Source organism: Neopelma chrysocephalum, unplaced genomic scaffold (genome assembly GCF_003984885.1).
Source record: "Neopelma chrysocephalum unplaced genomic scaffold, ASM398488v2 Primary Assembly neopelma1_92, whole genome shotgun sequence".
NCBI lineage: Eukaryota > Metazoa > Chordata > Aves > Passeriformes > Pipridae > Neopelma > Neopelma chrysocephalum.
Window position 1 is genome coordinate 1,404,076 of NW_020897754.1, and position 15,872 is coordinate 1,419,947.

Below are 15,872 nucleotides of genomic sequence, written 5' to 3' on the forward strand. Positions count from 1 at the left end.
ACTTATATATAAACACATCAGGGTTAAAAATAGAATGGCTGGTTTGGATTTAAAGTATGTCACTTAAATAAGTTGTACACACACACACACACACACAAAAAACAAAACAAAACAAAAAAAGTTAGATTTTTAAAGATTGGCAAACCCAGAAAAGCTTCTGAATAAGAAAAGATATATACACAAATGTATATACTTTATGTAATGCAATAAAAGGATAATCTTGAGTTGAACTCTACCAAATATTTTCACTCTGTCAAATATAAGGCTAAATAAACATTCTTTGTACCGAGCACACTGAGGGGGGACACATGGCAAACATAACTTAAAATAATGTCATAATAAATGACAGGTCATAATATAGATCAAATAATCATAGAAAGTCTTGGGTTGGAAGGGACATTAAAGACCATCCAGTTCCACCCCCCTGCTATGGGCAGGGACACCTTCCACTAGCCCATGTTGCTCAGAGCCCCATCCAACCTGGCCTTCAACACTTCCAGGGATCCAGGGGCAGCCACAGCTTTTCTGGGCAACCTGTGCCAGGGCCTCACCACCCTCACAGGGAAGGATTTCTCCCTAATATCCAATCTAAACATACTCTCTGTCAGTTTGAAGCCATTCCCCCTTGTCCTGTCATTCCAGGCCCTTGGAAATAGTCTCTCTCCATCTTCCTTTTGGGCTCCCTTCAGGTTCTGGAAGGTCACAATTAGGTCACCCAGGAGCCTTCTTTTCTCTAGGCTGAACAATCCTAACTCTCTCAGCCTTTCCTCATATTTCCATCCCTTTAATCACTTTGGTAGCCTCCAACAGTTCGATGTCAACTCAGAAGTTTTGGTCTTTATTCTAAGGTTGAATGAGAACTGCCTGAAAGGACAGGTTAATCAATCTGTATTAATTCCTGCCCATCAGATATTCTAAGTTTTTTTCCTTTATGTTAGTGTTGGAAATCACTATAAAGACCTGGTCTGAAGCTAACTCTTCTCACTGCACTTTTGGCTAATGTGCTGACTCATCTAAGGGCTTGCTCTGACAGTGGACAATTTGGAATAGCAGCAGCAATTGGGCACTATCAGGCGCTGTTTCAGGAGGAGCTGCTCCTCGTAAGGAACGAGAGGATGTTTTCAAACCACCTTGATCGCGACATCGTCGATCTCCACGGGCCGTGTTTGCTTCCTTGCTGGCTGCTCATAGCCTTCAAGCTGGTACCTCAGGGGCTGCCTCCTGTTGATGGCCTTGGTGTGCTGCACAGGGAAATGAACACAGAAGAAAAGTCAGAATCCTCAGGAGAAGACAGCATTTGGTTCCCTATAGATCCATTTCCTTTCTTACCACTGTACCAGCTCAAAACAAGACACCAATGTGTGATAATAAAGACACGCTGCTGTCATGCACACAGTGTAATGCTTTAAACACTTCTAACTGAAGCACAGAAAATATCTGATTTTTTTTGTTTCCCACGCAAAACCATCCCAAATTTCACCTGTCACCCTCCTCTGCCCTACCTGAGGCAGCCCCAAGCAAAGCTGTGTCACTAAAAGTGTAATGACGTGCTGAGTTACCAGTTAGTTCTCGGAAGCAGAATAGCTGCAGGAGTGGGAAGCATGTCAGTTTAGCTTGTGCAGAGCACCTTCCTGAGGGATAATAGTGATTTTGGAGCCAGCTCATTCAGAGCTACCTGTTGTTATTTGTAAGCACCTCTGTATCGAGCTGAATCAATATAATCTTAGTGGTTCCTTACAGCTGGACTATATTTGGTTATTGATTAACTTTTACAGACACTGCCTTCGTCTTTCCCTTTCCCCACCATCTATCTAGACTTTGTCTCTTTAAGGCTAGACAAAAGGTGGACAGAAGAAATAAAACAAATGCTGAAACAATTTGATATTTGTTTCATTTATTATAATTGTTAGCCCAGAAAAACAAGAAATGTTGTTCAATAATTTAATTCAGCTCAAAATCAAACTTATTTTGTGCTAATCCTTTCTTTCTGTTGCTGTCTTCAAGACTCAGTCACATTTCAACTTGTATAATCAGTTTGAAAGAGCTGAAATATCTGGCTTTTTAAAAAATGTCAAAATGAAAAAAAAAACAAACCCCCAACCTTTTCCCAAATCATCTTCATTGGGTTTTTTTCTGTCCTCAAATTTTACTCTAATTCACTCTATGTTTTGCACTCCAGAAACAGAATTTTGGAATTAATTCCTATTTCACAAAGTTTGGTGCAGTTTTTCCCACCTCCAATTCTGAATTTCCCAGAGCAGGAGTTGTTTCTCCCTAAGGATGCCCACGATACAACAGGATGTACTGGGAATATAGAGCACAAAGCCCATAATCACAGGGAATCCACCTGGGGCTTCTATAAAAGCTGAGCAGGATTAATTTGAACCGTGTGCAAATATCTTGGTGTGTTGTGGGGTTTTTATTACTACTGGCACTTCAGCAATGATTAAATGTGTTTGTGGGCCCTTTATGTCATAGAAACAGAGAGATTAAGACATAAAAAAGGCAAAATTGGTCAATATTAGTCAGGCTAGAAGCCAAAACTCCCAAGGTCTATCAGCTCAGCCACTGATCTTGTATGGGGCTATAGGGCTTTGAAATTCAGTGTCACAAACCAGAACTTACAAGTCCTGTGTGCTTCTTACAGGATTCATAGGGTACAGAGCTGTCCCCCCCTCTCCAGCTGTCATCTCCAATCTCATCACTCAGGAGAAACTCATTCAGCTTCTGGACACTTGAAAGAAAACAGGACAGTGAGTTGCACAAACCCAAGTTTCCATTAGAGTATTCCCATTTTTGTGCAGCAGCATTTATCAGAAATGTTCCAAAAGAAGTTCATGGGATACTTTCAGTTTCCTCTCGGACTATCTGCTACCCTGATGGCAAATGAAAATTTATGTGTGTGGAAGAAGGACAGATGAAAATAATCAAACATTGTACTGGTGGCCAGGAATGAAGAGCAGGGCTGGTCATGTGGGTGCCGAGGGAGCTCCGTGGGAATGGTTTCCATCTCTTCTGGGCCTTTCTCATGCCTACACACAGTCAGGGTTCATAAATGGTCATTCACCCACCTACACCCCCTGGAAATGCCAGTGCAGTAGGTACATCCTGACACAGCTTCTGCAGGGATGAACAAAGTCACTCACTGATCATGGTGAAGCTCTGTGACTTTGCAAAAACTAAAACTGAAGTGTGCTGGGCCGGAGACTGAGAAAGAAGGAGGAGACATGCCTTCAGATCAGTGATTTGAACATTAATCTGAAAATGGGAAAGTAGTCCTGTCTCAAGGCCCACCTGCACATTTCATGTTAAATTATCAATACATGTTCTAGCCACATGTTAGCGAGAAAGCACTGTTATTGTCATTATTTTCTCCTGACAGTATTCCTGTTTCTACCTCCTCTTTTGAAAGGAAGATTCATGTGTCTAACTCCCATGTCAGAATTTCAGTCTTACATAAGGGCACCAAGCAAGAATTTATTTTCTTGTGGAAGATAAGAGACCTTGCTCTGATCATGCACCCAAGAAAACATCAACCCTTACTTTGAATTTGAATGAAGTACCCTCAAAAGTTTTCAAGGCACTAGAACTACTCTTGAACATGAAATTCTGACCAAAGTGTAAGCACTTAATCATAAAACAAATGAGCACATACTCGTGTATGTATCTGATTGAGGATAGTGCCATGGAGTGGCCAAGCACACATTTTTCATTCTTCGCTTGGGGGACATGATGTTCATGGGAGAAAGATGTTAGGAAATGAGTTTGCCAAAGGATACAGTTTGTTTTGGCAAATATGGTCTCTAAATAGTGTCCTGAGGAGTGGCCAGCAGTGTTAAGGAAAATGTACACACCATTTTGATATTAGGGCTCTGCTAAACATAGTACAGAGATGTAGAGGCATGGATGATTTATAGAGGAGCCTTGAGATTTTCCACTACTCAGAAATCCTTTTCAACCTAGGGAAAATGTCTCATGTGGCCCTGCTGCTGCTTTGATAAAAATAAACCCTGTTTAATTATTTTTGTTTTTTGAAGTCAGTGTGGTGCTGGCAAAGGACAGCTGTGGAGCCTGAAGTCCCTTTGACTGCTATTTGTCATTATTTCTGCCCACCAAAAAGAGTCAGTGACAGCAGCAACGCAACACCTTGCCAATGTGCCTCAGCCTTGGCACGAGGGAACGATGTTTCTGGGTGGGAAGGTTAGTTCTGTCCTCACATCCTGCTAGTGGTTGGCATCTGACACATTGCTGCCAGTCAGGTGTCAGTTTGTGCCCCCTGGGACATCTTGGCAATGTGTAGGTCTGCACAACTGCCCTGTGACCATGACTCTGTCCATACAGGCCGCTGGCACAGCAGCCAAAAGCCTGAAATTTGACTTCTTACCAACCAGCTCCCTCGAGATCAAGTGCTTTACAGCCCAGTATGAAGGAAGCTGTTCTGTTGGGCGATTTTACAGAAATAAATGCCTGGAACATATCAGGCAGGACATTGCCAAATTCTCACTGAAATCCCAGTGCACCCTTTGTGGAGGTAGAGTCACTCTTTCTTGTCTCAGCAGGGCCAGTCTTGCTAGAGAGCTTCACACCAGTCTCTATCATCTCCCTCTGTACAGTAAAGAGCCCAGAAAGTACTAGATGAGAGTGATGGTCAGTGGCCACACTGTGAGCAGAGAAGCATTTCCCAAGGAAGAACAGTGCAGCTCTAAATCTGAACTGTCAAAGGTAGTGAAATCATAAAAAGAATGGATCGTTTATAATCATAGAATCATGGAATGGCCTGGTTTAGAAGGGATCTTAAAGATCATGCAGTTCCAATCCCCTGCCATGGGCAGGGACACCTTCCACTAGCCCACGTTGCTCAGAGCCCCATCCAACCTGGCCTTCAACACTTCCAGGGATCCAGGGGCAGCCATAGCTTTTCTGGGCAACCTGTGCCAGGGCCTCACCGCCCTCCCAGGGAAGGATTTCTCCCTAATATCCAATCTAAACATACTCTCTGTCAGTTTGAAGCCATTCCCTGTTGTCCTGTCATTCCAGGCCCTTGGAAATAGTCTCTCTCCATCTTCCTTTTGGGTTCCTTTCAGGTCCTGGAAGGCCACAATTAGGTCACCCCAAAGTCTTCTCTTCTCCAGGCTGAACAATCCCAACTCTCGCAGCCTTACCCCATATCAGAGGTGCCCCATCCCTCTGATCACCTTGGTGGTCTCCTCTGGACTTGCTCCAACAGCTCAATGCCTTTCCTTTGCTGTTTCTTTGCATCATCCAGTAAAATGAACTGTTTACTCTGATTTCTCTCACATCTTTGAACACCTGAGTCCCGCATCTTAACTCTCTTCCAACGCAAGCAGGTAGAGACAACCCCTTCCTCCAGCACCTTCCCTGATGTGTTACCCAACTAGGTGTTCATGAGTTGGTGAAAACAGAAGGGCCACTTACCTTACAATAGCTTTGACTGCAAAACGGACCACGGTGGAGAGCAGGAACAGGGGTGTGACCAGGATGTGGAACAGGGACAGGGATGCGAAGGCCTGGGCAGGCTGCAGGGGCTTCTCGTTGGTGTAGGCATAAGTCACAAAGGTCTGTCACACCAGGGAAAGAGCAGGTCAGGACAAGGGCTCTCCAAAAAGAGGGGCAAGGGCAGGAAGCAAAATGTTTGTCTCAATTAAGGCTAATAACTATTTGCCTCAGTTTACTGGGGATCACAGTAAACTGAAGAGAAAGGTGTCTTCCCCTAAAGTGAAATAGGTTTTAAAACCTTGCCCATGGTTTCAAGAGGTTTACACATTTAAGAATGAAAAAAATTTCATTGTTCCATCTAGCTTTGTAAGTGACTTCAGAGGAAACACATAACTCATAAAAATCAGTAAGAATCCAACAAATCTTATGGGTCCAGAACTCTGGATATGTTTCCACCAGTTCTGGTACCTACACTCACTGTACTCTCAGTAATGCCCTCAAAATGTGGCCTGTGAAAAACCCACACTTACTGGCATGTCACAGTTCCTCTAGCGCTTGAGGCTGAGATTTAAACCTGGCCAGACCACAAGCAAAACTTATTTTTCCATAAACTGCAGAGTACTCTTTCCTGCAAACTGAAATGATTGCTTATAATGCACTTAATGCTCGAGAGACAAGCAAAGCCACTCAAAATCCCTTCAGAAAAAGAGCTTTTCAAAATGGGTCACCCTTCAAGTTGCAATGAATTTTTTTCTTTCTTTCTGATGGTAAACAATTATATTTCTTTTTGGTTTTACCAATCCACACTCTGGGAATGGACACTCCATACACTCCTCTCCTGCAGTTAGCAGGGGCACATTAACTCACCTGCTGGTTTTATGAGGAATAGATGCTACAATAACAATGCTGTCCATTCTTTTTTTCCACCCCCCTCTCCTTTTCTCCACCTTTTATAAGGAAAAGTAAAAAAAAAAAAACACATCTTACTGCAAGAACAGCTGCAATTGGTATGGCTGCATTCATAAAAACTGGGAAGGAAAAACAAAATAGGCATCAGATTATATGAAACAAGAAAAAAACAATTTTACAGTAAGGGTATGACACCAGAAGAATCCATTTTCTTGGATTTCCAATTCAAGTAATTAAAACTCCCAAAGGAAAATTACTCTGAAAGAAGAAACTCCCTTCCATGGTCGTCAGAGATCTTAAACACACCAACAAATAATCCAGGGAATTCTCCCATCTGTATTTTCCAGTAAACTTGCAGAAAAATTATTATGTGCACAAATATTATGCAACACAACTAAAACATTACCCTCTCAGCTCTTCTCCATTACACAAAACACAATTTCTTTCAGACACTAATTTGTCTTTTCTGCAGTCAGATCTGCTAATATATAATGTCATAATGAATGTCATTGAACTTACTACAAAAATAAATCAACAAGGCATACTCTACCTTTTCAAGCTTGTCTTATATATATCTCATGCCTTTTTATTTTAATCACATCACACACAAAAACGTGTCACAGACACAGCTGGATTTTGCCTTAGTTGAAGTCAGGAGGAATGTTGACATCCTGAAGATCCTGAAGAACAGGATTTCCAAGCACCAAAAATAAAGTTACTTACTAGAAAGAGATGTATGAAGTGCAAAGGTTTTGAGGCTGGTGAGTTCCTTCATCCTCGTTTCTTCCACGCTCGTACAGAATATGTGCTCCCAGGCATACAGCTTTAATAACTTAATGCCTTTTAGTATCTCATTGGTTTTCTTTAATCTCTCAGTAGAATAGTCCTTCATTTCAAAAGAAAACCAGGATAAGAAATAGATAACAGGTCTGTAGTCTTAATGAGAATGCTCTTTCCCCTTCATTTCTCTTGGAAAATTCATCAAAAATGCTTAATTTTGTTTGTTCATGATTTTGTACAGGTGCCATACTGAGAAAAACAATACAAAATTCCATGTTCTTTGGAGATATTAAAATGGTTACAGCCATGAGGGGAAATTAAGTGAGCCTGTTCTGAAAAGAAAAATAACCCAAAGCATCCCAACCCTTCAAACAGTGGGTGAGACTCAGGGAGGGGCGTTACTGTGCCAACAGTGTCCATAACAATAGATAGAAGAATATATGTGTGTACTTGCTACACAAGATTCATTTTGGGATCCAAACAGACCAGTCATGAAAATAGGTGAATTATTTATTGATATGTTTAGCTAATTGCCCCTCACCAGAATGCAGTAATCATAAGGTTTGGTAAAATCATAAATTTTGGTAAAATCGTAATCAAAAAAATGTTATGATTCAGAGGAAGTCAGAAAACAGCAGTAAGAAAGATTCAGACTATTCTTGAAATTATGCAAGGATAAATCCTCTGTACAATCTGTACAGGTTGTACAAACTGGCACAACTCAACAGGGTTGAAGCCTGCTGGAGATCAGATCCATGTATGTATAATTTGCTCATTAAGATATTATGATGAAAAGGATCTCTAAATATTTGGCAACTTAAACATCAAAGGTTGACTTAAAAAGTTCAAAGATCACGACTATAAAGTTAAAAATTAGACAAAGTACCAGAAAACATTTCCAACTGGTGAATTAAATCAGACAGCAAAACAAACTTACAGCCTTGAAGAATGCAAAATAGATATTAATGCAGCAGTGCCAGCTGATTTGTAGAGAATACCAAAGCTTGGGGTGAGAGCAAAAAGTCTGTTGTACACATTCTTTAATATTTCCTGCTATAATTTATCAGTCATTTGTACTCTTTGCTAGCATCCCATTAAATACAACGTCTGAATGTGGGAATAACACCCTTCTATGGAGTTGAATTCAGACAAAATTGTGCTAGTTGTGTTAAAAATACTCTTTGCAGAGAAGGCAGGTCAAGGCCCACACATTTTATTTGAGAGTCTCTTCTGACAAATGTGAGGAAGGGAGAGATACTGAGCCACAGAGAAACAGAGGAATGATGGGACTAATGGATGTTCACTAACTACAGGAACAGAACCCAGAAACCCTGATGCCTTGTTCTCATTCCTGGACCACAAATGTCGCTGAAATAATTTACTTACAAGGGTGCTCTTCTGAGCCTCAGCCAACTTTGTAGCTATGAAATACTGTATTGGAGCTAAGAGCACGATGACTGCAGCACCGACCAAGGCACTCACTCCCAGCAAGTTGTAGAGTAGGATCACACCCATTATTATCTGTCAAGAAAATAAAAAACAACATGGGAGGAAAAAAGTAGATTTCAATATGCCAGAACAGTACCAAGAAGAAAAATATTTGTTCTTCTAATAAACACTTAAATGGTTCGTAGGAATGGGCTGAGCACACACTTCAGAAGGTCACGTTTGGAAAGTGTGGGAAATAAACCCAGAAGCCTTTACTTTTGACATTAACTAAATAGTTTGTGTTACTGCCTGGTAGTTCTAATCCAGGCTGGGTTTCCACAGAGCTGAAGGAGCACTAAAATGATGGTGCTTGCCCTGAGGCATTTCAGAGAGTTACTGGCCTCAAGTCTTATTTACAGTAGAGCTCCTTGCATCACTCTGGGAGCTCTCAAAGGTCTTAGGACTGCCTTGGATCACAGTTGCATTCTGTCATAGTGGTCCTCCACCTAAGACAGGCACTGAAGCATGAAGCAGATGTGCTGGAAGTGACACAACCTGAGCTTGTGCATCATTACCATCTGTAGGAAAACACAAACACGTTGCCTTAGTCCTGCAAAGAGTGTGGGAACACTTCCCAAAAAGGCTTACCTGGGAATGGCTGTGATGCAACTACTGGAATTCTGGCTCCTGAGTTAATACAAGCTCTACTGCTTAAGTATTTTTACTAAAAGCTCCACTTTGTGGTACAGAGATATCCTCAGTGACAAGAAGGCATAGAGAACTAGTTGCCTATCTCATATTTTTATCTCCTGAACAAGTCCATTCTGTCTTTCAATCTCCCTTCTTATTACACAATCAGAAGTAAGAATCAGTGCAGTGTAACATTTTCAAAGCAATATTCAGCTTTTCAGACTTCTGTACAGCAAAGTATCATACCCAGATGCCATTTTATTAGGGAATTATAAAAGGTTGCAGGCAGTAATTTGCACTTGGTGTAAACTGAAGCCCTTACTTGGGCCCTGATTCTGCAATGAATGTTTGCCCAGGATATCAGGCCATAATTGAGGGATGAACAATATATTTTCTAGGATTCACCCTGATCTTCATCAGGGTATGGCTAAATCTGATCACACTAGATGGATATAAGTTCAGTATTTACTATAAGCAGGACAGTCCTATCACCTTTTCCAGAGTGGAAAAGTGCTCATAGTTAACACAGGTTAGTTTCTTCCAACTCTTTTTTTTTTTCTTTCTAAAAAATAGTCAATTGAGATATTAAAAGATTATAAAATACTTATAATAACAGTTGGTTCTATCCCTTTTTAAAATTTTTTAATGTCAGTGGGATCACCAACAGGTAAGGAGCATGCCAAACCCACCCCAAGCTAAAATTATGAAATGCTACAGGAGTCCAAGCTTCATGGAAAACCAACGTGTCTTAGTTTATTAAGGTATTTGGCATTTTTGAAGATTTCTTTCAGGCTAACAATTCTAACCTTTCCTTCCCACTGATCAGCCTGTAGTTCTTTCCAAGCCTTGCTGAGGACTAGATGTGTACAGTAACTAAGCTTGTTTAGAAGGGAGCTCCTCTGAGCACTGTCAGTGCTGCTGTCAGTCACAGAACAGGATTCAATTACTTTTTGCTCCTGCCACAAAACCCAGTTAAAAGTGGACACTGCAAAGAGCAATAATCAGCCCTGTCAGATGCCTGTGCTGCTGCCATGTGGCAGAAGTAAAAGCAATGGCTTGTGTCAGCAATGGAAGAAATATGGGCAGGGAAAGGATTGCAGGTCAATCTTTTTAAAGTCACAGATAACATCCATGACATGGAAATCCTGCTCCAACAAAACCCTCTCTCAAAAAACCCCCTCTCTCTTCACTGGCCCTTGGAGAGACACCCTCCCAGCACTTGGAGCAGATGATGGGCCACATTCCTGCTTGTTAGTCTTCCTGGGAAATGAGCATGAAGACCAGGTTCCCGTCTGGATTTTGCAGCAGTCTCACAGATTCTTCCCAACCAGGTTGGAGGATCTCTGAAATCAGGCCCTTTCTTTGATGCTCTACCTGAACAGGCATTGCCCACAGATTGGGGCACAGGAACAAGAACCACATCAGTTGGTTTGTTTCTATGGCAACCAAGTTGTTGATTTGTCCCAGCGTCATCTCTCCCATGGACAAGTTGGATGTAGAAAGCCTCAGGATCTTATTATATATCATTGCCTGTAGGAAAAGAATAAAATGGAAGATATGAAAATGGTGTAATTATAAAACAACAGTGGCAGCAGGATGTTTCAAACTGCAGCATCAGCCTTTGCCTAAGGCAGCCCTTCTCCCGGTCTCTCACCTGGGACAGAGAGAGAGGGAGACAGAGGGAGACAAAGCACAAGAGAGAGAACTGACTTTAAAAAGCTCCAATTCCTCTGAAAAGATTTGTTGCTTAATGTAGACCTAAAATAGAACAAAATGACAACAAAACATTCAAAATTTAGGAGACTGGTCAAAGATACTTTTTTATAAAGCATTTGGTGAGCCTGCTTTTCTGTGACACTGTCTCTCAAAGAGATCCTTGTTTCTGATAAGATAGTTAAACTGTGAAGGTTTGATCAGGGTGGGTATGGATTCCTTTGGCTTTCTACCCTTTACCTGGCCACCTCTTTCCATAAAATTTGTAGGAGCTTAACAGGGTTTTAAATTAATCGGGGTTTATATCTACAAGACTTGTAAAGTCAAATATTGTTAGCCCCATTCACAGTTATGACCAAATACCAAACAATGCAGCTCCAAGGAAGTTTTTTTAAAAATTTTGTCCTCTTTGACCTGTTTTGTCCTTGAGCAATGTAGATCCTGTAAAAATAATCAGAAATGTCTACAGGCCACAGTGAATTACATCAGCTGCATATCACAGAATATTCTGAGTTAGAATGGACCGACAAGGATCATCAAGTCCAACTCTGAAGTGAATGACCTGTACAGGATTGATCCCACAGCCTTGGTGTTATGTGCACCCACTGAGCTAATAATGCTCCTAAGAGTCCCCATCTTGACAAGTGGGAGTCACAAAAACATGAGGAAATAACCAGGTACTCTTTTTTCTCCAAGTCTGTACCACCTTATCCTGGAAGAAGGCAGAAAACATTTGAAACAGCTCCATCGGTCCCCGTGGGCACAAAAGAAGCAGCTTCCACGCTGAGCTGATATTCCCATGGTTAGTTACATCTGGCAAAACATCAGTTCCTGCTACTGCTGCCTGTGGAGTCTGGTCTGGGAGAGCCCTGCTACAACCCACCCACGTGCTGAGCCGGAGCTGCTGGCTCCAGTCCATAAACACAACTGTCACAGGGGGTTAATGGATGCTGGGTTTACAGACACAGCTCTGCAGATGAATCACTCCCACCCCTTCCCACAGGGCTCTGTGCAAAAGGGCATAAGTATCCAGCCCTACCACTCAGGGCACATGGACAAGGTTCACATAAAACGAAGATGCTTTGCAGATGACTCTGTTCACGGCCAGCAGAGTCTAACTCGTAAGGGAATGAGCAAAGCAGACACAGGGCCAAAATGGCACTGCTTACATCTTTCCTCATCTGCAAAGATGTGTTCTTACACACACACAGTGAGTGTTGAACTTCTACAGGTCAGTTTTTTAGCAGAAGGAATTGCTGCCCACAGTTTGGCTGCGTCGGTGATGCTGCTTTGTCAAGTTTTCTGTATAAAAACACAGCCTGTATCTTCTCCCAAACCATCATTAACTCAGCCTTCAGATAAAGAACGAGACAAATGAAATGGAAGCACAAAGCTGGAGCTGTTGTTAGGGAATTTTTTGGCAGGACATCTTTGCTCACCAGCAAGGCACCTCGCAGGTTGATGCCGGTTTCTGTGGTTACATAGTAGGATGCCTGCAGGAACGTCCTCTGTAAGATAAGGGCCAGGAAGAGAAGGACTGCCAAAACATAGACATTTCTGAGGAATTCTTCCGAGGAAAGATAGGAGTTGGATGGATCCTTCACCTGAAAGAAAGGAAAAAATTATTCAAGTGCCCTAGGAGAGATTGTATTTTCTTGAGAAACTGGGAACAAGGAAATTCATTCATTGCACTAAAATAAAAAATATTGATGATATTATGGGAAAGTTATAGAAATCAGATTTCTCACTGTCCTAGATATCAAAATTAAATACTCCTCTCGTGTTCCAAAGACTTAGGATCTCAACTTTTAGCAGTTCTAAAATGATCTGGTTTTAGCAGGAAAGTGTCAGTAAGTTCACCACATCTGCCTTGTCTTTAGTTTCTCCATCAAATTCTGGTGATTTGGAGCATAGAAATGCTACTCACTACAAAATAAAGCTCATTCTGCTTGTGCCACAAAGGAAATATTTTTTATTATATGGGATTAGTTATCTTGCATATTATAGAAACAATTCCTTCCAGAATTAAAGTCTAGGATACCTGTGAATTCTGAATAAAACAATGCCAGTAATCCCCACAAAATGAGGTTCAGATGCCTCAAGAGGGGAGAGAAAAAATCTTGTTTAAATCACTTTATTTGTTTTCATTTTCTAGTTTTTGTGTTCACTGTTCTGCTCTGTTGAAGGCAGAAAAGGAAACAAATGTACCAAAATACTGCAAGAGGGACTGTTCCTTTGGTATTTCCGATCCAGCTGGAAGCAGGATGTACTGGAATTCTTAGGGAGATTTAAAAAAATAAAAGGAGGAAAAAGCCTGTTTTACTGAAATACCCAGCCTGATTCTGAGATGAAAATTTTGGGCAATATAGGAAAGCAAACCACCTGCCCAAGACTCCTTGAAACAAGGGTTGTTTAAGTGCATGATTGGTCAGATAAATATATTTGAAGACTCTTCATATTCTGCTGCATCAAACCTCCCCATGTTTTCATAGTGGAGTTATCAATAATAAAATAGCATTTGTAAATATCTTTTCTTTTTCAATGTATGTAGAGTTCTCAGGAATTAAAGCAGAATAAGCATAAAACTAAACTTGTTCACATTAATTCAAACTAGAGAGAAATTAAAACAGAAATGGGTAATAGGAAGAAAGACCACGAGAAAGTTTATCAAAATCCATAAATTAAAGGCAAATGTATTCTGAAATGTAGCCAAGAGAAATAGTGACTGTCACCAAGCCAGACCCTTGGAGTGATTTCAAGACTTCCAATGATTCCAATCTTCCCTTTAGCCAACGCTGATTAAAACTTTAAGAAACCCACAATTGAAACCACTGCACTGAAGAGTAGAAAAGATAAATGAAGCAGACAAGATATAGATTCTCAACTCTGAGATCCAGAAGTTATTTTCAAGCTTAAATACCTTGTTTGTTCAACACACAAAAAAAAACATTTTTGAAGGCAAAACATGCACTTTGCCTTCTGACTTTGTGGCTTAAGTCCAGCATGTGCAGGTTCAAGGATGATAAAGAGCTTTATTTGATAAGCTGTACAATTAAACTCTCCTTCAGAGCAATGAAAGTCTAAAGCCAGACTGAGACCATCAGTCAAGAAAATTAATATCAGGAGGGAACAGCCAAGAAAAAGATATTTGGATAGTGATGATGGTCAAATACTTTATCTGGAGGGGAAAATGTTGTTTCATTACATACCTATCTGCTCATTCAAATACAAATTACTGGCTTCATAAAGTGTATGGAGAAATTTCTGTTATCAGGAGACACATGTAGGAAAATTTCTTCCTCATGTCTTCTCTGCTATCAGTCAGTAAAATAACTTTACCTGTGTTTTCCTCTAATGAAATAAATTCTTTTTCTTATGACAGAAAATGTTCTAGATCAGAGGCTTGTTCAGTGCTTAGAAGTGATCTCTGAAAGTTCAGTCTCAGTGAAACTTGAAATGAGCTGTATTCCAGTGTCTTTAGTGAATTTTTACTATCAAGAAAGTCATTGAATAAAGTGAATGCTTTTCAATTTCTCACATGTGCCTACCCATTTCATCACTGCAAACAGTGGTATAATCAGTCACAAACAGGGACTGACTCCTCTCAGCTTCCCAGTGAAAAACAGATTTCAGAGAGTTCAAACTGAGAAATGGAGAGAAATTAAGGAAAATTCTCAGCTTGATCCTTGCTGGATGGATCACTGGGGCACCACCAGTGGCTGTCCTGCCTGGAACAAAGAGGGACAGTTGAAGAGGAGCAGAAAAGTTGTTTCTTCTCCCCCGAACTGCTGGGATGACTCCATCAAGAGGCAGAGAGCTGGGAAACCTGAGGGAATGGCCTGAAGTTGTGTCAGGGGAGGCTTAGGTTGGATATTAGAAAAAGGTTCTTCCCCCAGAGGGTGGTTGGGCACTGACCAGGCTCCCCAGGGCAGTGGGCACAGCACCAAGGCTGTCAGAGCTCCAGGAGGGTTTGGATGATCCTCTGGGGCACAGGGTGTGACTCTGGGGATGGTCCTGTGCAGGGCTGAGGGTTGGATTCGATGATCCTTGTGAGTGCCATCCCATTCAGCATATTCTGTGATTTTGTGATTCTGTGAAACTGGGGGAAGCCTCCACTAGCTGTGTTCCATGCCACTACTCTGGTTTGGAACTTGACTGTCTCTCACCAAAAAAAAACCAAAAAACCTCAATTTGCTCAGAAGAAACCATGAAATAATACAGTGAAGATCATAAAAGCCGGGTGTATCAAACACCTGACAGGAATCCAGAACTAAAGCACCCAAGCCTTTCAATCCATGCTGTCAGGTTACCTTTTCTGTTGTGTTTGTGTTATTGGTTGTATTCTGGAAGCCCTGGACAATGCCAGAAATGCACAATGGCCCAGCAAAGCCCAGCAAATCGGCCAAGTACCGGAAGGTGCTGCTGAGCAGGATTGGTCGTCCAAAAGCACTGTACATGGCCAGCCATATGGAGGGGCTCCTGTTGGGCTGCTCTTCCACTTTTTTCTGGAAAACAAAGAAATAGGTATCAACACATTAAGAAGAAGCTTCCCTGGCTTTATATGGCAACATCTTGGATGCCCAAATGGTTCCTGAAAGGTGAGGTAGCAAACATGTTGGAGATACCAACAGATTTCAGACGTTCTTCACAGCAAATTCAAGCTCTACCTCCCCTTTGTGGCTGTGGTTTCTCATCTCTACATCCTACCCCTTTTCTGAACCTGTGGGCATGGGGATGCAGGCACAGATTAATAGTCCTGGCAGGCAGCCACTGCTCCTTGTCTCATGTGCACTCAGGGAAAAGTCTGACCTTCCAACCCCTTGTCCATGCGGGTAATCCTCGTTTCACAGTGGCTGTGGAACCACCTGGTCCAGTAAAGGCTTCTGGTGTGACAA

At 41.6% G+C, this 15,872-nt stretch overlaps 1 protein-coding gene across 11 annotated transcripts in view; it reads right to left on the reverse strand.

Annotated features, from left to right (window-relative positions):
• The window catches only part of ABCC9 (ATP binding cassette subfamily C member 9), a 68,595-nt gene that overhangs the window by 35,388 nt on the left and 17,335 nt on the right, over positions 1 to 15,872 (reverse strand). For all 11 annotated transcript variants that reach the window (XM_027693516.1, XM_027693512.1, XM_027693511.1 and 8 more), the window contains 9 exons: positions 15,288 to 15,482; positions 12,417 to 12,581; positions 10,639 to 10,794; positions 8,533 to 8,667; positions 7,090 to 7,252; positions 6,445 to 6,485; positions 5,437 to 5,579; positions 2,626 to 2,734; positions 1,131 to 1,241 (listed from right to left, as the gene is read on the reverse strand). In XM_027693516.1, the coding sequence (XP_027549317.1) occupies positions 1,131 to 1,241; positions 2,626 to 2,734; positions 5,437 to 5,579; positions 6,445 to 6,485; positions 7,090 to 7,252; positions 8,533 to 8,667; positions 10,639 to 10,794; positions 12,417 to 12,581; positions 15,288 to 15,482 (1,218 nt within the window). The remainder of the gene's footprint in view (positions 1 to 1,130; positions 1,242 to 2,625; positions 2,735 to 5,436; positions 5,580 to 6,444; positions 6,486 to 7,089; positions 7,253 to 8,532; positions 8,668 to 10,638; positions 10,795 to 12,416; positions 12,582 to 15,287; positions 15,483 to 15,872) is intronic.